Source organism: Alexandromys fortis, unplaced genomic scaffold (assembly GCF_014885135.2).
Source record: "Alexandromys fortis isolate MF-2015 unplaced genomic scaffold, M_Fortis_MF-2015_v1.1 scaffold_45, whole genome shotgun sequence".
In the NCBI taxonomy this organism is placed as follows: Eukaryota; Metazoa; Chordata; class Mammalia; order Rodentia; family Cricetidae; genus Alexandromys; species Alexandromys fortis.
The window spans coordinates 7,479,349-7,492,726 of NW_026067926.1; the positions used below are offsets into that span (position 1 = coordinate 7,479,349).

Sequence of the window (13,378 nt, forward strand, 5' to 3'; positions counted from 1 at the left end):
CCCTCCCTCCCCTCCCTCCCTCCCTCCCTTTTTTAATTCTTAAACTTATTTTTCTTGTGCTAAGAATTGAACATATGGTCTCATACTTGCTAGACAACAGAGACTACTCCTCAGTTTCATACATCTCCAGCAATGTTTGGACTTTTTTTTTCTCTCCTTATTTTGGCATAGAGGAGACAGGTTCTTACCCTGTAGCCCAGGCTATCTTGGAAACGGTTCGTATTTAATTTTTTAAAAACTTAAAAAAAAAATGACAGTAGTAAACACTGAAAAAAAAAATCCTAAGAACATGAAAGTGCTATAGATGTCAAGAAAATAAATTGCTGGGTGGTGGTGGTGCACACCTTTAATCCCAGCACTGGGAGACAGAGGCAGGCAGATCTGAGTTCAAGGCCAGCCTGGTCTACAAGAGCTAGTTCCAGGACAGGCTCCAAAGCTACAGAGAAACCTTGTCTGGACCCCCCCCCCCCAAAAAAAAAAAAACGGGGAAATTAAAAATCTTTTCTTCACGATAGCTTTGACCCTTAAATATACAAGTAAAATCAGGGTGAATGGGCTGGAGAAATTGTGCAGGGGTTAAGAGCACTGACTGCTCTTCCAGAAGACCCAGGTTCAATTCTCAGCTCACAACTATTACTCCAAGATCTGACACTCTTACATAGACATACATGCAGGCAAAACAACAGTGTACATAAAATAAAAATAAATAAAGTAAAAAAAAAAATCAAGATTAACTTCAAAACAAAGGTGTTTGGGGTGTTTTCTAAATTAAGCATGCCCGCCCTTGCTTCTTCTGAATAAATGCTTAACGTAGAGTGGAGAGTGTGATAAGGGCTCAGGGATTCTGCTGACTTTTACAGGAGAAACTAGCAGCCCTTGAAGCAAGTATTGAGCAGCGGCTGAAGTGGGCAGGTGGTGCCAATCCTGCACTGGCACCAGTACTACAAGATTTTGAAGCAACAATAGCTGAAAGAAGAAATCTTGTTCTCAAAGAGAGCCAGAGAGCAAACCAGGTACTGCATCCTTAACCTACTGTGATTGTTTTAAGATGATGGAAGCATTAGAATTTTGTGTTTAGGTGCTTTTTGCTATTTCAGATCTAGGAATACTGATGTGCACTACTTAACAGCCTTTGTAAATAATTGGTGTGTTTTCATAAGAGTCTTATGTTCTCAGAACCAGTTCTCATTCAGATTCTGAAATGCATAGGTAGTGTTGTTTTTCACATCATCAGTCTCCTTCCCCACCCTGTGTGGGTTCTCTCTTCACAGGTCACTTTTCTCTGCAGCAACATCATTCATTTTGAAAGTCTACGAACAAGAACTGCAGAAGCCTTAAGCCTGGATGCCACCTTATTTGAACTAATCAAAAGATGTCAGCAGATGTGTTCATTTGCGTCACAGTTCAACAGTTCAGTCTCTGAGTTAGAGCTTCGTTTGTTACAGAGAGTGGTAAGTCCTTGGGAGTAACTTAACTAGAAGTATTAAAAATAATAAGGCCAGCAACACAAATTAAAGTTGTGATTATTTAAGACTAAGTAATATAACAAATTGTTCCAATTAATGCTTATTCTATTTAGGACACGACTCTTGAACATCCCATTGGCAGTTCTGAGTGGCTTCTGTCAGCACACAAACAGTTGACCCAGGATATGTCCACCCAGAGGGCTGTTCAGACAGAGAAGGAGCAACAGATAGAGACCGTCTGTGAGACCATCCAGAGCTTAGTGGACAGTGTAAAGACTGTGCTCACAGGTCATAACCGGCAGCTTGGGGATGTCAAGCATCTCCTAAAAGCCATGGCTAAGGTAATGCATCTCACTGACATAGTTTCCTGACTCAAGACCTTATAGGTCATATCTTTGTGGAAAGATGTGACACTTTGTAATAAAAAAATAACTTCTCAATTTACATCTTGCAACTTGTTTGTAACTAGGTCAGAATGTGTTTTCAGCAACTCTTTTTTTTCTAAAGCAGACATGATTTTTGTACAAAGAGAATCCGAGGCTTAAATAGATGAAGTTAGTGTCCAATGGAACAGCTATTTTGGTTTTTAGTTTCTTCTTCCCCACTTGTGTCTCCAAACAAATAAAGCTTTTCTCCGAAGTGAATTAACCACTGTCTCTTCTTCCAGTGCCCTACTTAGTATGATTAATAAGAAAATCCATTCCCTAAAAAGACTAACGTACTTCATCATTTTGATATTTCTTTTTATTTGGTACTAGAAATAAAGATCCTGTAAATATAAGAAACTGACATATAATAAGCAGATCAAACACAGTGACATTTAGATCATTATTACCTCTTGATCACAAGGTGACTGTCTTGAGAGGAATTGCTTGAACAAACAAGTCTGTTACTAATGGATTGTGTGTTGCTGGCAGGATGAAGAGGCTGCTCTGGCAGATGCTGAAGATATCCCCTATGAGAGCAGTGTCAGACAGTTCCTGGCTGAATACAAATCATGGCAAGACAACATTCAGACAGTTTTGTTCACGTTAGTCCAGGCCATGGGTCAAGTTCGAAGTCAAGAACATGTCGAAATGCTGCAGGAAATCACTCCAACCTTGAAAGAACTGAAGACACAAAGCCAGAGGTAAGGGTCAACTCTCATGATGTAGAAGCAAAGCCCTTAGTATTTACTGATGTATTTGTAAATAGTTACCTGATAAAAAACATTTCATAAATAAATGTTTCATAAATTTTGTATTTCAGTATCTATAATAATTTAGTGAGTTTTGCATCACCCTTAGTCACCGACGCAGCAAATGAATGTTCAAGTCCAACATCATCTGCTACTTACCAGCCATCCTTTGCTGCAGGTATGAAAGAGGCCAATCTTCATATGTTGACAGTTTATACATACAGGTTTAGGTGCTTAGGGATGGGTGAAGGTCTATTGTGTTTATAGTCACTACCTTTTAAAGGAGTCTTTAACACTGTCATATAACCAGGCTCAATAATTATCATTAAAAGAACTTAAATAGCAGAAATACATGTATTGTAAAATACTCTTTAAGCATGGTGGTGGTTTAAAAGTTTATTTTAGCTGGGTGGTATTGGTGGCACATGCCTAATCCCAGAACTCTGGAGGCAGAGGTAGGATCTCAGAATTCAAGGCCAGCCAGATCTAAACAGAGAAACCTTGTCTGGAAAAAAAGAAAAATTTTATCTTAAGAGCTAGGCCTGGTTGTACATGCTTCTAATGTCTGTATTGGAGAGAGTGAGGCAAAAGATTGTGAGTTTAAGACCAGCCTGACCTAATAGTAAGACTGTCTCAAAACAAACAAACAAAAACAAGACAAAACACTAGTGAGTGCTTACCATTCTTGCAGAAGATGGGAGCAGTTCCTAACTCAAAATTTCCTGTAACTCCAGTTCCAAGAGATCCAGTGCCCACTCTGCTCTCTTTGGTTGTGCGGGCACGTGCACACCCACACAAAATCGAATAAAATCTTTACAAACAAACCAAACTGAAAAGGGAAACAATCAGCAAATGTAATAGAATTTAATATTGTTCTATATTTAAAATAAGAATTTTATATTGTTCTGAATTTAAAATAAATGGATTGATTTTCCTTATAAAGAAAGCTAAGGTCAAGTATGGTGGTGCATGCCTATAATCCCAGTCCTTGGGAGGCCAAGGCAGGAGGCTTGCAAATCTGGGACTTAAATGATCTCAGACTTTCTTCTTTTTATTTACTTACTTACTTCTTCACTTTTTATTTATTTTGATACATCTCTACATTGCTGTGACTGTCCTGGAACTTGGTATGTGGACTAGACTGCCCTTGAACTCTTGGAGATCCCTCTGCTTCCCAAGTGTCTGTAGTTGAAGGTGTCTACTACATGCTTCTGAAGTCAGCTTCAGACTTTTAATTTTAAGATCTAACTTTTTTTTCTTGTTGGTACTTTAGAATAGTAGAATTAGAATAGAAAAATCTGTTTGGAATCTTTCATTTCAAAGCAAGCCATGAAAGCTACTGTGTGCATCTGTAGGGTTTCCCCCCTTTTTTCTTATTTTATTTTATTTATTTGTTGTTTTTGAGACAAGGTTTTTCTGTGGGAGAGAACTGGCTGTCCGGGAACTCATTCTGTATACCAGGCTGGCCTCAAACTCAGAGATTGACCTGCCTCTGCCTCCCGAGTGCTGGGATTATAGGCGTGCACCACCACCACCTGTTTTTTTTTTTCTACATTTTTTAAATAATAATATATTCACAATAGATCATTTTGTGAGTGTGGTTTTCTGTTGGATTTTCCCAGTTAATGTTAAATTGGTAATGGCTTAATGTAAAATTAATGTCCTAAAAGTATATCAAGCTACGCTGACATCTTCATCCATCCATCTATCCTTTTTATGTGCATTGGTTTCTTGGCTGCATGTATGTCTACATGACGGTGTCAGGTCCCCTGGAACTGTAGTTACAAACAGTTGTTAGTTGCCATGTGGGGTTCTGGGAATTGAACCTGGGTTCTCTGGAAGAGCAGTCAGTGCTCTTAACTGCTAAATCATCTCTTCAACCCAATACTTAGGATACTTTTTATTTTTAAAAGATAGTATCTCACTGCTAAGCCTGGTTGACCTAGAACACACACAGAGATTCGCCTGCATCTGCCTCCTGGAAACTGGATTTAAGGTAGCCATCAGCCTTGCTGCTGCTGCTTCTACTCCAGTATATTTTGGCCATGGTCTTTCTCCTACTCCAACTTCCCCCAGATTTATTTATTTATTTATTTCCTCCCTCTCTCCCTCCCTTCCTTTCCAATGTCTTAAATTTTTTTTTCTCTTTTTAAAAAACAAAATTCCAACACTCAGGAGGCAGAGGTAGGCAGATCTCTGAGTTTAAGGCCAGACGGGTGTACAAAGTTCCAGGATGACCAGGGCTACATGAATAAACCCTGTCTTAGAAGCACAAACAAAATACACACAGAAAAAAAAAAACATGAAATAATCTGTTTTATCAGCCTTTTTGTGTCTGGAAAATGCTGTTGACTTGGAGTCATCCACCACCTCTGGCTTTTAAAATCTTTCTGCTTCTACATAGATTGTTGAGTCTTGAAGGGAAATGTGTGTTACAGATATCCCATTTAGGGTTCAATGTTCTAAAGTTTCTCTCTAATGTTAAGTTGTGGGTCTCTGTGTTAATTAACCATCTACTGCAAGAAGAAATTTTGACCATGAGGTTGAGTGATGCACTGACATGGGTCCCAGTTATGCGTAGTGACTATAATGTCTCTGGTAGAGAGCCATTCTGTAGTTGACAGAGTTGCAGAGGGATTGAGATTGGTTGGGAGGAGTGATTTAGGAGGGTGATGAGGAAGCTTTTTTTTCTGCCTTTATGATTTTTAAATTTAATGTATGAATGGTTTGCCTGCATTGTGCACCATATAGGTCCCTTGTGCCCTCAAGAGTTCAGAAGAGAGTGTCAGTCAACTATCCTAGAGCTCAATTTACCAATAGTTTTAAGCCACCATGTGGATGGATGTTGGGAGTTGAATAAGAACAACTATAAGAGCAGCAAGTACTCTAAACTGCTCAACTAACTGTGTTTCCCAGCCCCAATCATTGAGGAACACTTTTTGTGGTGTGTGTGTGTGTGTGTGTGTGTGTGTGTGTGTGTGTGTGTGTGCGCGCGTGCGCGTGCCGGTGTGGTTTTCTTTCTTTTTGTTGGAGGGGAGGGTGTTTTTTTGAGACATGGTTTCTCTGTGTAACAGCCTTTTGCATCTTGGAACTAAATCTTGTAGACCAGACTAGCCTTGAAGTCCTTGAGATCTGCCTGCCTCTGCCTCCCAAGTGCTGGGATTAAAGGTGTTCTCTACCACTGCCTGACTTTTTTTTTTTAATTTTTTTATTTTTTTTGGGTTTTTTTCGAGACAGGGTTTCTCTGTGGTTTTGGAGCCTGTCCTGGAACTAGCTCTTGTAGACCAGACTGGTCTCGAACTCACAGAGATCCGCCTGCCTCTGCCTCCCGAGTGCTGGGATTACAGGCGTGTGCCACCACCGCCCAGCACTGCCCGACTTTTTTTTTAAAAGGTTTTAATTTTTAGTGTTTGTCTGCCTACATTGCCAAGGAAGGTAGGAAGAAGGTATTGGATCCTCTGGAACTAGATAGTTACAGACATTTATGAGATGCCATGTGGGTGCTGGGATTTGAGCCCAGGACCTCTGGAAAATTAGCCAGTGTTTTTAATTGGTGAACTATCTCCAGCCCTGTACCTTTTTTTTTTTTTTGAGACAAGGTCTCTCACTGCACCTTACCTGGGTTCACAGATTGGCTGACCAGTGAGCCCTAGAGATCCACTGTCTCCGCCTTCCTTGCACTGGAATTACAATTGCACTTTGGCTTTTAATGCCCTAGTTGCTAGAAGTATTGACTGCCACTGTTTATCATTGTGTAGTGAAGATCGTTATGTTGTTCAGATTTATCTATTGAGAATCCCACTGCTGAGAAATTGTATTTTTAGGAACATAATTGTTATGTCAAGGGATAAGGACTTTTACCATCATAAACTTTTCAAGGTTGAGTACTGTGGAGTACTTGCTATCGGCCATCTCCTTGTTTGTGTGCTGCTGCCACCCCTGTTTCTGTTTGCATCCAAATTGAGCCACCAATTCTTTCTCTGTAGCTGTCCGGAGTAACACTGGCCAGAAGACTCAGCCTGATGTCATGTCTCAGAATGCTAAAAAACTGATTCAGAAAAATCTGGCTACATCAGCAGATACTCCACCAAGCACCATCCCAGGAACTGGCAAGAGCATTGCTTGTAGTCCCAAAAAGGCTGTCAGAGATCCTAAAACAGGGAAAGGTAATCAGCTAGAATATGGATGCCTTATAATTCTATATTAAATAAAGATTGGCTTGACTAATATGTGTTTTTGCTTTATAGCTGTACAAGAGAGAAACTCCTATGCAGTGAGTGTGTGGAAGAGAGTGAAAGCCAAGCTAGAGGGTCGAGATGTTGATCCAAACAGGAGGATGTCAGTTGCTGAGCAGGTGACTATTTTTTAAGCTTAAACTGTTATAATGCTGCTGGTAGGTTCAAGGATCTCATTTACCCATTTCCTTATTTAATAAAGAAATAAGGCCCTCGGGCTAGCAGAACGGCTCAGTGGGTAAGGGTACTTGCCACAAAAGCTTGATAACCTAACTTCAATCCTTGGTTTCACATGGTGGAATAAAGAAAGCCAATTCACTCAAGATGTCCTCTGACCTCCTTATGTCCTCTGCTGTGCTCATGCACAGTCTCTTCCTCTTCCTCTTGTTTTTCTGTAACAAAAAGAGGAATCAGCCCCTAAACCTACATTCAGGAGTCAGAAGGTTATTAGTAACATTGTTCTCAAGTTGTCAAATGCTCATGACTTGACTCTTTACTACTTAGGACTTTACTTTCAGGCATCGTCTTCCATAGAAATTTAAGGTGTGCCGGACAGTGGTGGTGCACACCTTTAATCTGAGGACCCGGGAGGCAGAGGCAGGCAGATCTCTGAGGTCAAGGCCAGCCTGGTCTACAAGAACTAGATCCAGGACAGGCTCCAAAGCCACAAAGAACCCCCCCCCCCCCAAAAAAAAAAATGAAGAAATTTAAGGTATATGACTGCTCTAATCATCCACCAAACTCAAGTTAATTCTTACTTTAAAGATTCTGAAAGTTTCAGATAGAGGATGACGACAGTTTTTGGAGGTGTAGACTCTTTAATCCCACGAATATGTCACACGAATGTGTGTTCTTGTCCATATTTTTTTCCCTATTATTAGTTGTGTGTGTCTGTATGGCATCCTCCCACTCCTAGGTGCTGGGAATTGAACATAGATCTTTACAGGCACTAGGCAGGTACTTTACCACTGAGCTGTTCAAAGTTACAGGAAAGTGTAGCTAGTCATACTCTTACCTAGACTATTTCTCGCACTCACTTTTGTCATTGTTTTGTTCTACACATAATAACATTTCATGGTATATCCCTGAGAACAAATAATGGTGGGGGATGGGTAGGCTGCTTATGAGCGCTATGCTTCTCTAAGGCTTCTAACTTTACTAAGACACTCAGCCTGTGGATCCTCTGTGGTCATGGAGAACATCACCTTTTTACCATGTTTCAGCCAATCTTTCTTTGGGTGATTGGGTTGACTAGCACTTACTTGGAGACAACTTATACAATTTGAATACAAACTGACCTTGCAAGTTCTCAGTGGTTTTCACTTTTCTCCTACCTATGTTCACAGGTTGACTATGTCATTAAGGAAGCAACTAATCTAGATAACTTGGCTCAGCTGTATGAAGGTTGGACAGCCTGGGTGTGAATGGCAACACAGTAGATGAGTCTGGTTAAGCGAGGTCAGACATCCACCAGAATCAACTCAGCCTCAGGCATCCAAAGCCACATCACAGTCGGTGGTGATGCAACTGGGGGCTTACTCTGAGGAAACCTAGGAAATCTCGGTGTACTAGGAAGTGAATCCTGCAGGACAGCTGCACTCAGGGATACGCCCAACACCATGGCCAGGGTCAAAGGTGAAGAAAGCAAGCTCACTGCCTGCACACGGAGATTGTCTTTCTGCCACAGAACAGCTGCAAACGTGTCAGGAGGTTAGCTGAGAAAGAAATCGGGATGCTGCGGAGCACAGAGTGACTTGGAACTCCATTCCACCTGACCCTGTGTGTACAATCCAGGAAAACAAACCCCGCTCAGAAACAAGAGAAAACGGGGAGCCGCGAAGAACTCACAGCCACGGAAGAGTTGATGCATTCAGATTCTCGAGAAACATTTGTTGCTTGGCAACAGTACTGGTTGGGTTGACCAGTAAGTACCAAAAGGCTATGCTGTTACGAATTTCAGAAATGGACTGAAAAAAAAAAAAAAAAAGGAGAGCAACGTAACAGACACTACATTGGAAGAAACTGACTTCTGAAATGAAGGGAAAAGCACCCATGGATCCCATTCCTCCCCATCAGTTTCCCTGTTCCCCAGCTCCTCATTGACCCGCTCTGGTAGATTAGCCAGCTGTCAGACTCACTTTTATTTCAATCCTTACACTTCATAAACTTTCGTTACCACATTTGGAGACCGAAACAGGAGCTTCTCCAAATCCAATGAAAACATGGAAAATTCAAGGATTGTTTAAAGGTCCGATCATCACATACAAGATGTAACTCTGGTTATTTCAGTCATATCTGTGACTCTTATCATGTACAGTTTCCAGAATTGTCACTGTGCATCCAAATGTAATGAGTCTAACAGACACTGATTTCATGTGCACTCCCCTCTGCTTACAGTATGCATTTTTTGGAGGTCATTCAAATTTTCCCTCTTCTGTGATTGCCGTAGTTTCTTTCATAGAAAGTAGCTGATCTGATGTAATCTTTTACCTTTTAAACAACCAGGATAGAGAACCTATTGGAGTTTGCATTGTTGATGACAGGTTCACAATAAAGTGTTCTGGTGGAGGTAGAGTGAAATGTTTTTTAATTCAGTTTTCTCATTTGATACTTTTAATTTACAAAGTGTAATTTTTTATTTTACATTTAAGATGTAAATTAAAAGTGCTTTAGTTTACCTGGCATTTGGGAGCATGAGAAGTGATGCCCACCAGTATCTTTTAGTTCAGCTGGTGGTCTGTGAGGGTTCTGTTTACTTTTCAGCATCATTTGTTTATAGCTTACTGTGTGAGTCATGATCAAGACATCTTTCAGTTTAGCATGTTCAGTACTCACTGCTGATCCTTGATAGAAGTCGAGACCATAATAGAGCTAAAAACCACATATCAACACAGAACAACACACAGTATTTTGAGTCTGTTTTCCCAGCATTTTAGCAACTAGTGCAGTGGTCACTTAATTTGCCAGCCTCTGTGCACAAGCCTGAAATGGCCTATGGAAACACTCCATGTGGCTCTGGGCTCTTCTCTGCTTGCTACGAGTTTAATCCTCACGAGATGGATGCCAGTGTCAGCACTTTCTTAATTATGAGTATTGGAAGATGCTGTTTTGAATTTCCATGTGTCCAATGACAAGGAACTTAGCACATTGCATTTGATTTTGTTGATTTTGAGCCTTATTTTCACAAAACAGCCTAGCTGGAATATTGATGCCATACTGTATTTTGCATGCTGCTTTCTTCCCTAGAGGCATTGAGAGCAACGGTACTTTAGTAACTTCTGTTCTCTCAAGACTTGTCATTTTCAGTGATGCTTCATGCCGGGAAGAGCTTTTATCATAATGATAAAACCAGTTCATACTCACATACCCTGTAGTTTGTGGTAGTGGTCAGAAATGTCTTCCGCTTTGGTAGTAGGTGAATTTTATTTCTCATGATTTTGGGCATCAGAAGTACCTGGCAACTTAATCCAAGCAAAAATATGACAGCTTAAAAAAACAACCAAAAAAAATGTGCCTCTGATGGATTATCCAACCTATCTATTTTAAACTGATCCTGAGAGAAGAGTAGTTCTTGGTTATAGGACAGATAAGAGCAACCAAGGACTTCAAAGCTTGCTGCTCACTGTGCTCTGGACAGAACCCTCATCTGTATGGTTTGGCTTCCTGTGCAGATAGCCTTGCCAGGTTGAACTTTTGTAAGAAGTCTCAAGTGGAAAAAATAGGGCCATTGGGGGAATGTCTTAAATCATGTAGAGTGCTGTAGTTTTGAAGTCACATGTCTTTTGATGATAAAATACCTGTGGAAAACCAGGGATATTTTCTCTTTTTCCCCAACCTTTTTCTCCTTACTCCTTACACTTCTACTCCCTATTGCCTATCTTCCTTCTCCCCATCCTTTAAGATTCAGGGGGTACAGAACAACCATACAAACAACCTCTTCTAATTCAGAGTACCCTTGAAATGTATTTTGTCTTTAATTAGCTAGTCTGGTTTTAGTTGATTTCGCTACCAAACTGTGGAGGCCTAACTTAGTACTTACGAAACTGTTTCTTCCTTTACCAAAGTGTCTTTTAGTTTCTGTTTCTGGTCATGGAGCTGATCACACAGATGGCTAGATACTTTTTGATGGTGGTGGTGAGGTTTTTTTTTTGTTTTGTTTTTATAAATAGGTATGAGATTTCTGTGTGAAAGTGATAAGTCTTGATCTACTTTCTTAGATCACTGATTCAGCGTTCAAATTCCAAGTTCAGGGTGAGAGTTTGTAATACAAAGAAAAAATTCCCTTCACTTTGCCCTTAACATTTGCCTCTGTTACCTGAGCTTAGTTAATAGTTTTCTTAATATTGTTCAATGTTTGGTGTTATCTGCATTGTTTTTTGTTTAATTGTGGTTGTTCCGATGTGTGAAATTTAAGGAAAGAGCCATTTAATAAAATGCCAAGCAGGGCAATGCAAGTACAGCCAAATATTAAAGTTGATGTTCAGTCTTAGGTCCTTTTTAATCTGGGGTATTATAGGCAGTACTTTAAATCAGAGTCTTCCTGGCCTATTTCCCTCCACCTTTTTGTAGATACTCGGGGGCTTACTTGTGCAGTACTAAAATCAAAGGAGCTGGTTCTTCTTTTCTCCCAATTCTTTTCTTAGTAATGAATACACCTACAACTAGCCTGTGACTCCTATTCATACAGCAGATGTCAGTGCTGTGCTGCTGTTAGCTGGATTACCTGCAGTGCAGGGATGGAACCTTGCACATGCTAGGCAAGCGCTCTTCCTGAGCTACATACATCCTAGCCCTTACAACTAGCATACTGAAGCATTTTTTCACGTGTTCAGATGAGTATTAAAACATTGTTTTATATCTCGTTAAATTTATAAAATGCCAGTAATTTAAAACCCTCCCCCACAAATCAAGGAGGCAAAAAGCACTAGTCACTGAAGTCCTCATCTTCAATAAGCTGGGTAGGATAGGAAGATCTTCTAAGAGGTATTAGTGAGAATCACAGCGCCCTGCTAAGATTCAAGAGAAGGCAGTTCACTGTACTTTGCCTGCTTTTGGGCCTGGATAACATTATTTAAAAAGAACAGATTGAGCTTGGGTTAAAAAGGGCAACCATGTAGAGAACCCTTGAGAAATGGGGGCACTGAGAAATTCTAGTGCTAATGTTAAAAATTCAAAATCAGCTAGGTGTTTGAAGGTAAAGAACTGGATGTTCTGAAACAGATCCCTCCCCAAACAGGCTGATTAACAGTGGTTGTTTTCCCTTTTCCTGATGTTTGATTCAGCTCCTGTTTCAGATTACTGTGTTGCTTATTTTTCTAGTTTTACAAGTCCCTTGGTGGCAGCCACATCACATTTCATGTTTGGTTTTTGTTGTTGTTGTTGTTGTTTTTTATAAATACCCTTAGAGCAAGTTGAGTTGAGCTGAATCTTCCATGTCCTGGTAACATTGTACAAAATAGTCTTTTCTTTCTTTTCTTTTTTCTTTCTTTCTCTTTCTTTCTTTCTTTCTTTCTTTCTTTCTTTCTTTCTTTCTTTCTTTCTTTCTTTCTTTCGTTGTAATGCCTCCTGATGGATATAATTTCGTGCTTGTATTTAAGATTTAAAAGTTGAATAAATCACACCAGCTTCCTGAAAATGTCCATGATGCATCTTTTGGAAAATAAAAAACACATGCCTACTTTGCATTAACATGGTAAAGATTGTATGAAATACCTGTTTTTCAAAAAAATAAAGGTTCAAGTCTTAAAAGATACAGTATTTAAGTTCTGAATTTATTGAAGTGGATCCCCAAAAATTTGTTTTGGTACAGAGTTTTTTCTGTTCTCTCCCAAAATTAAAAATGTTTAATTCTCAAAAATATTTTACTTGCTTTTGAACAGAGAAAATTTTATTTCATTAGTAAAGTTTTAGATAATCCGTGCGGGGGGGGGGAGGGGCGCATGGCTTTAATTCCAGCAATCTGGAGGCAGAGGCCGTGGATCTCTGAGTTCGAGGCCAGCCTGGTCTACAGAGTGAATTCCTGGACAGTTAGGGCTACACAGAGAAGAAACCATGTCTCGGAGGGGGAAAAAAATAATGCCTTTAATCTAGGGGAGGCGAAGGTAGTGGATCCCTTGAGTTTGAGGCTAGCCCGGTCTTACAGAGCAAGTTCCAGAATAGCTGGGGCTACAAAGATAAACTGTGTCTTGAAAGACAAAAGGCAATGTATGTAGCTTAATTTTGGCAACCATTATTGGGAGTGAAAGCTCTGAAGGAATAGAGTATATGGCAAGTTCTCTTGTGCCAGAGTTCTGAGGAAGATTTGTGGTAAGGGCTTCATTATCTGGTACAGAAATCTCGTGTGCAAAAAAGCGTAGGTGTTTTTAATCACTGGGCCATTTGGATCAGGGCTGGGAACAGCACACAACGCGCTCTAGAGAAACTGCTGTTGGACTTCAGCTACCTCAGCCTCAGCAGCTGGCCTTACAGCTTTTGGAAACAACGACCAAACTCCGGAGCTT

General features: G+C 40.2%; 1 protein-coding gene across 1 annotated transcript in view; it reads left to right on the forward strand.

Moving 5' to 3' along the window:
* Smg1 (SMG1 nonsense mediated mRNA decay associated PI3K related kinase) overlaps nucleotides 1–12,630 on the forward strand; it is a 105,646-nt gene extending 93,016 nt beyond the window's left edge. Inside the window, exons 54-61 of the mRNA XM_050143150.1 lie at nucleotides 861–1,013; nucleotides 1,272–1,451; nucleotides 1,580–1,807; nucleotides 2,384–2,595; nucleotides 2,715–2,821; nucleotides 6,630–6,809; nucleotides 6,891–6,997; nucleotides 8,225–12,630. Coding sequence (XP_049999107.1) covers nucleotides 861–1,013; nucleotides 1,272–1,451; nucleotides 1,580–1,807; nucleotides 2,384–2,595; nucleotides 2,715–2,821; nucleotides 6,630–6,809; nucleotides 6,891–6,997; nucleotides 8,225–8,302 — 1,245 coding nt within the window. The 3' untranslated portion in view covers nucleotides 8,303–12,630. The remainder of the gene's footprint in view (nucleotides 1–860; nucleotides 1,014–1,271; nucleotides 1,452–1,579; nucleotides 1,808–2,383; nucleotides 2,596–2,714; nucleotides 2,822–6,629; nucleotides 6,810–6,890; nucleotides 6,998–8,224) is intronic.
* The last annotated feature ends 748 nt before the right edge of the window (nucleotides 12,631–13,378 follow it).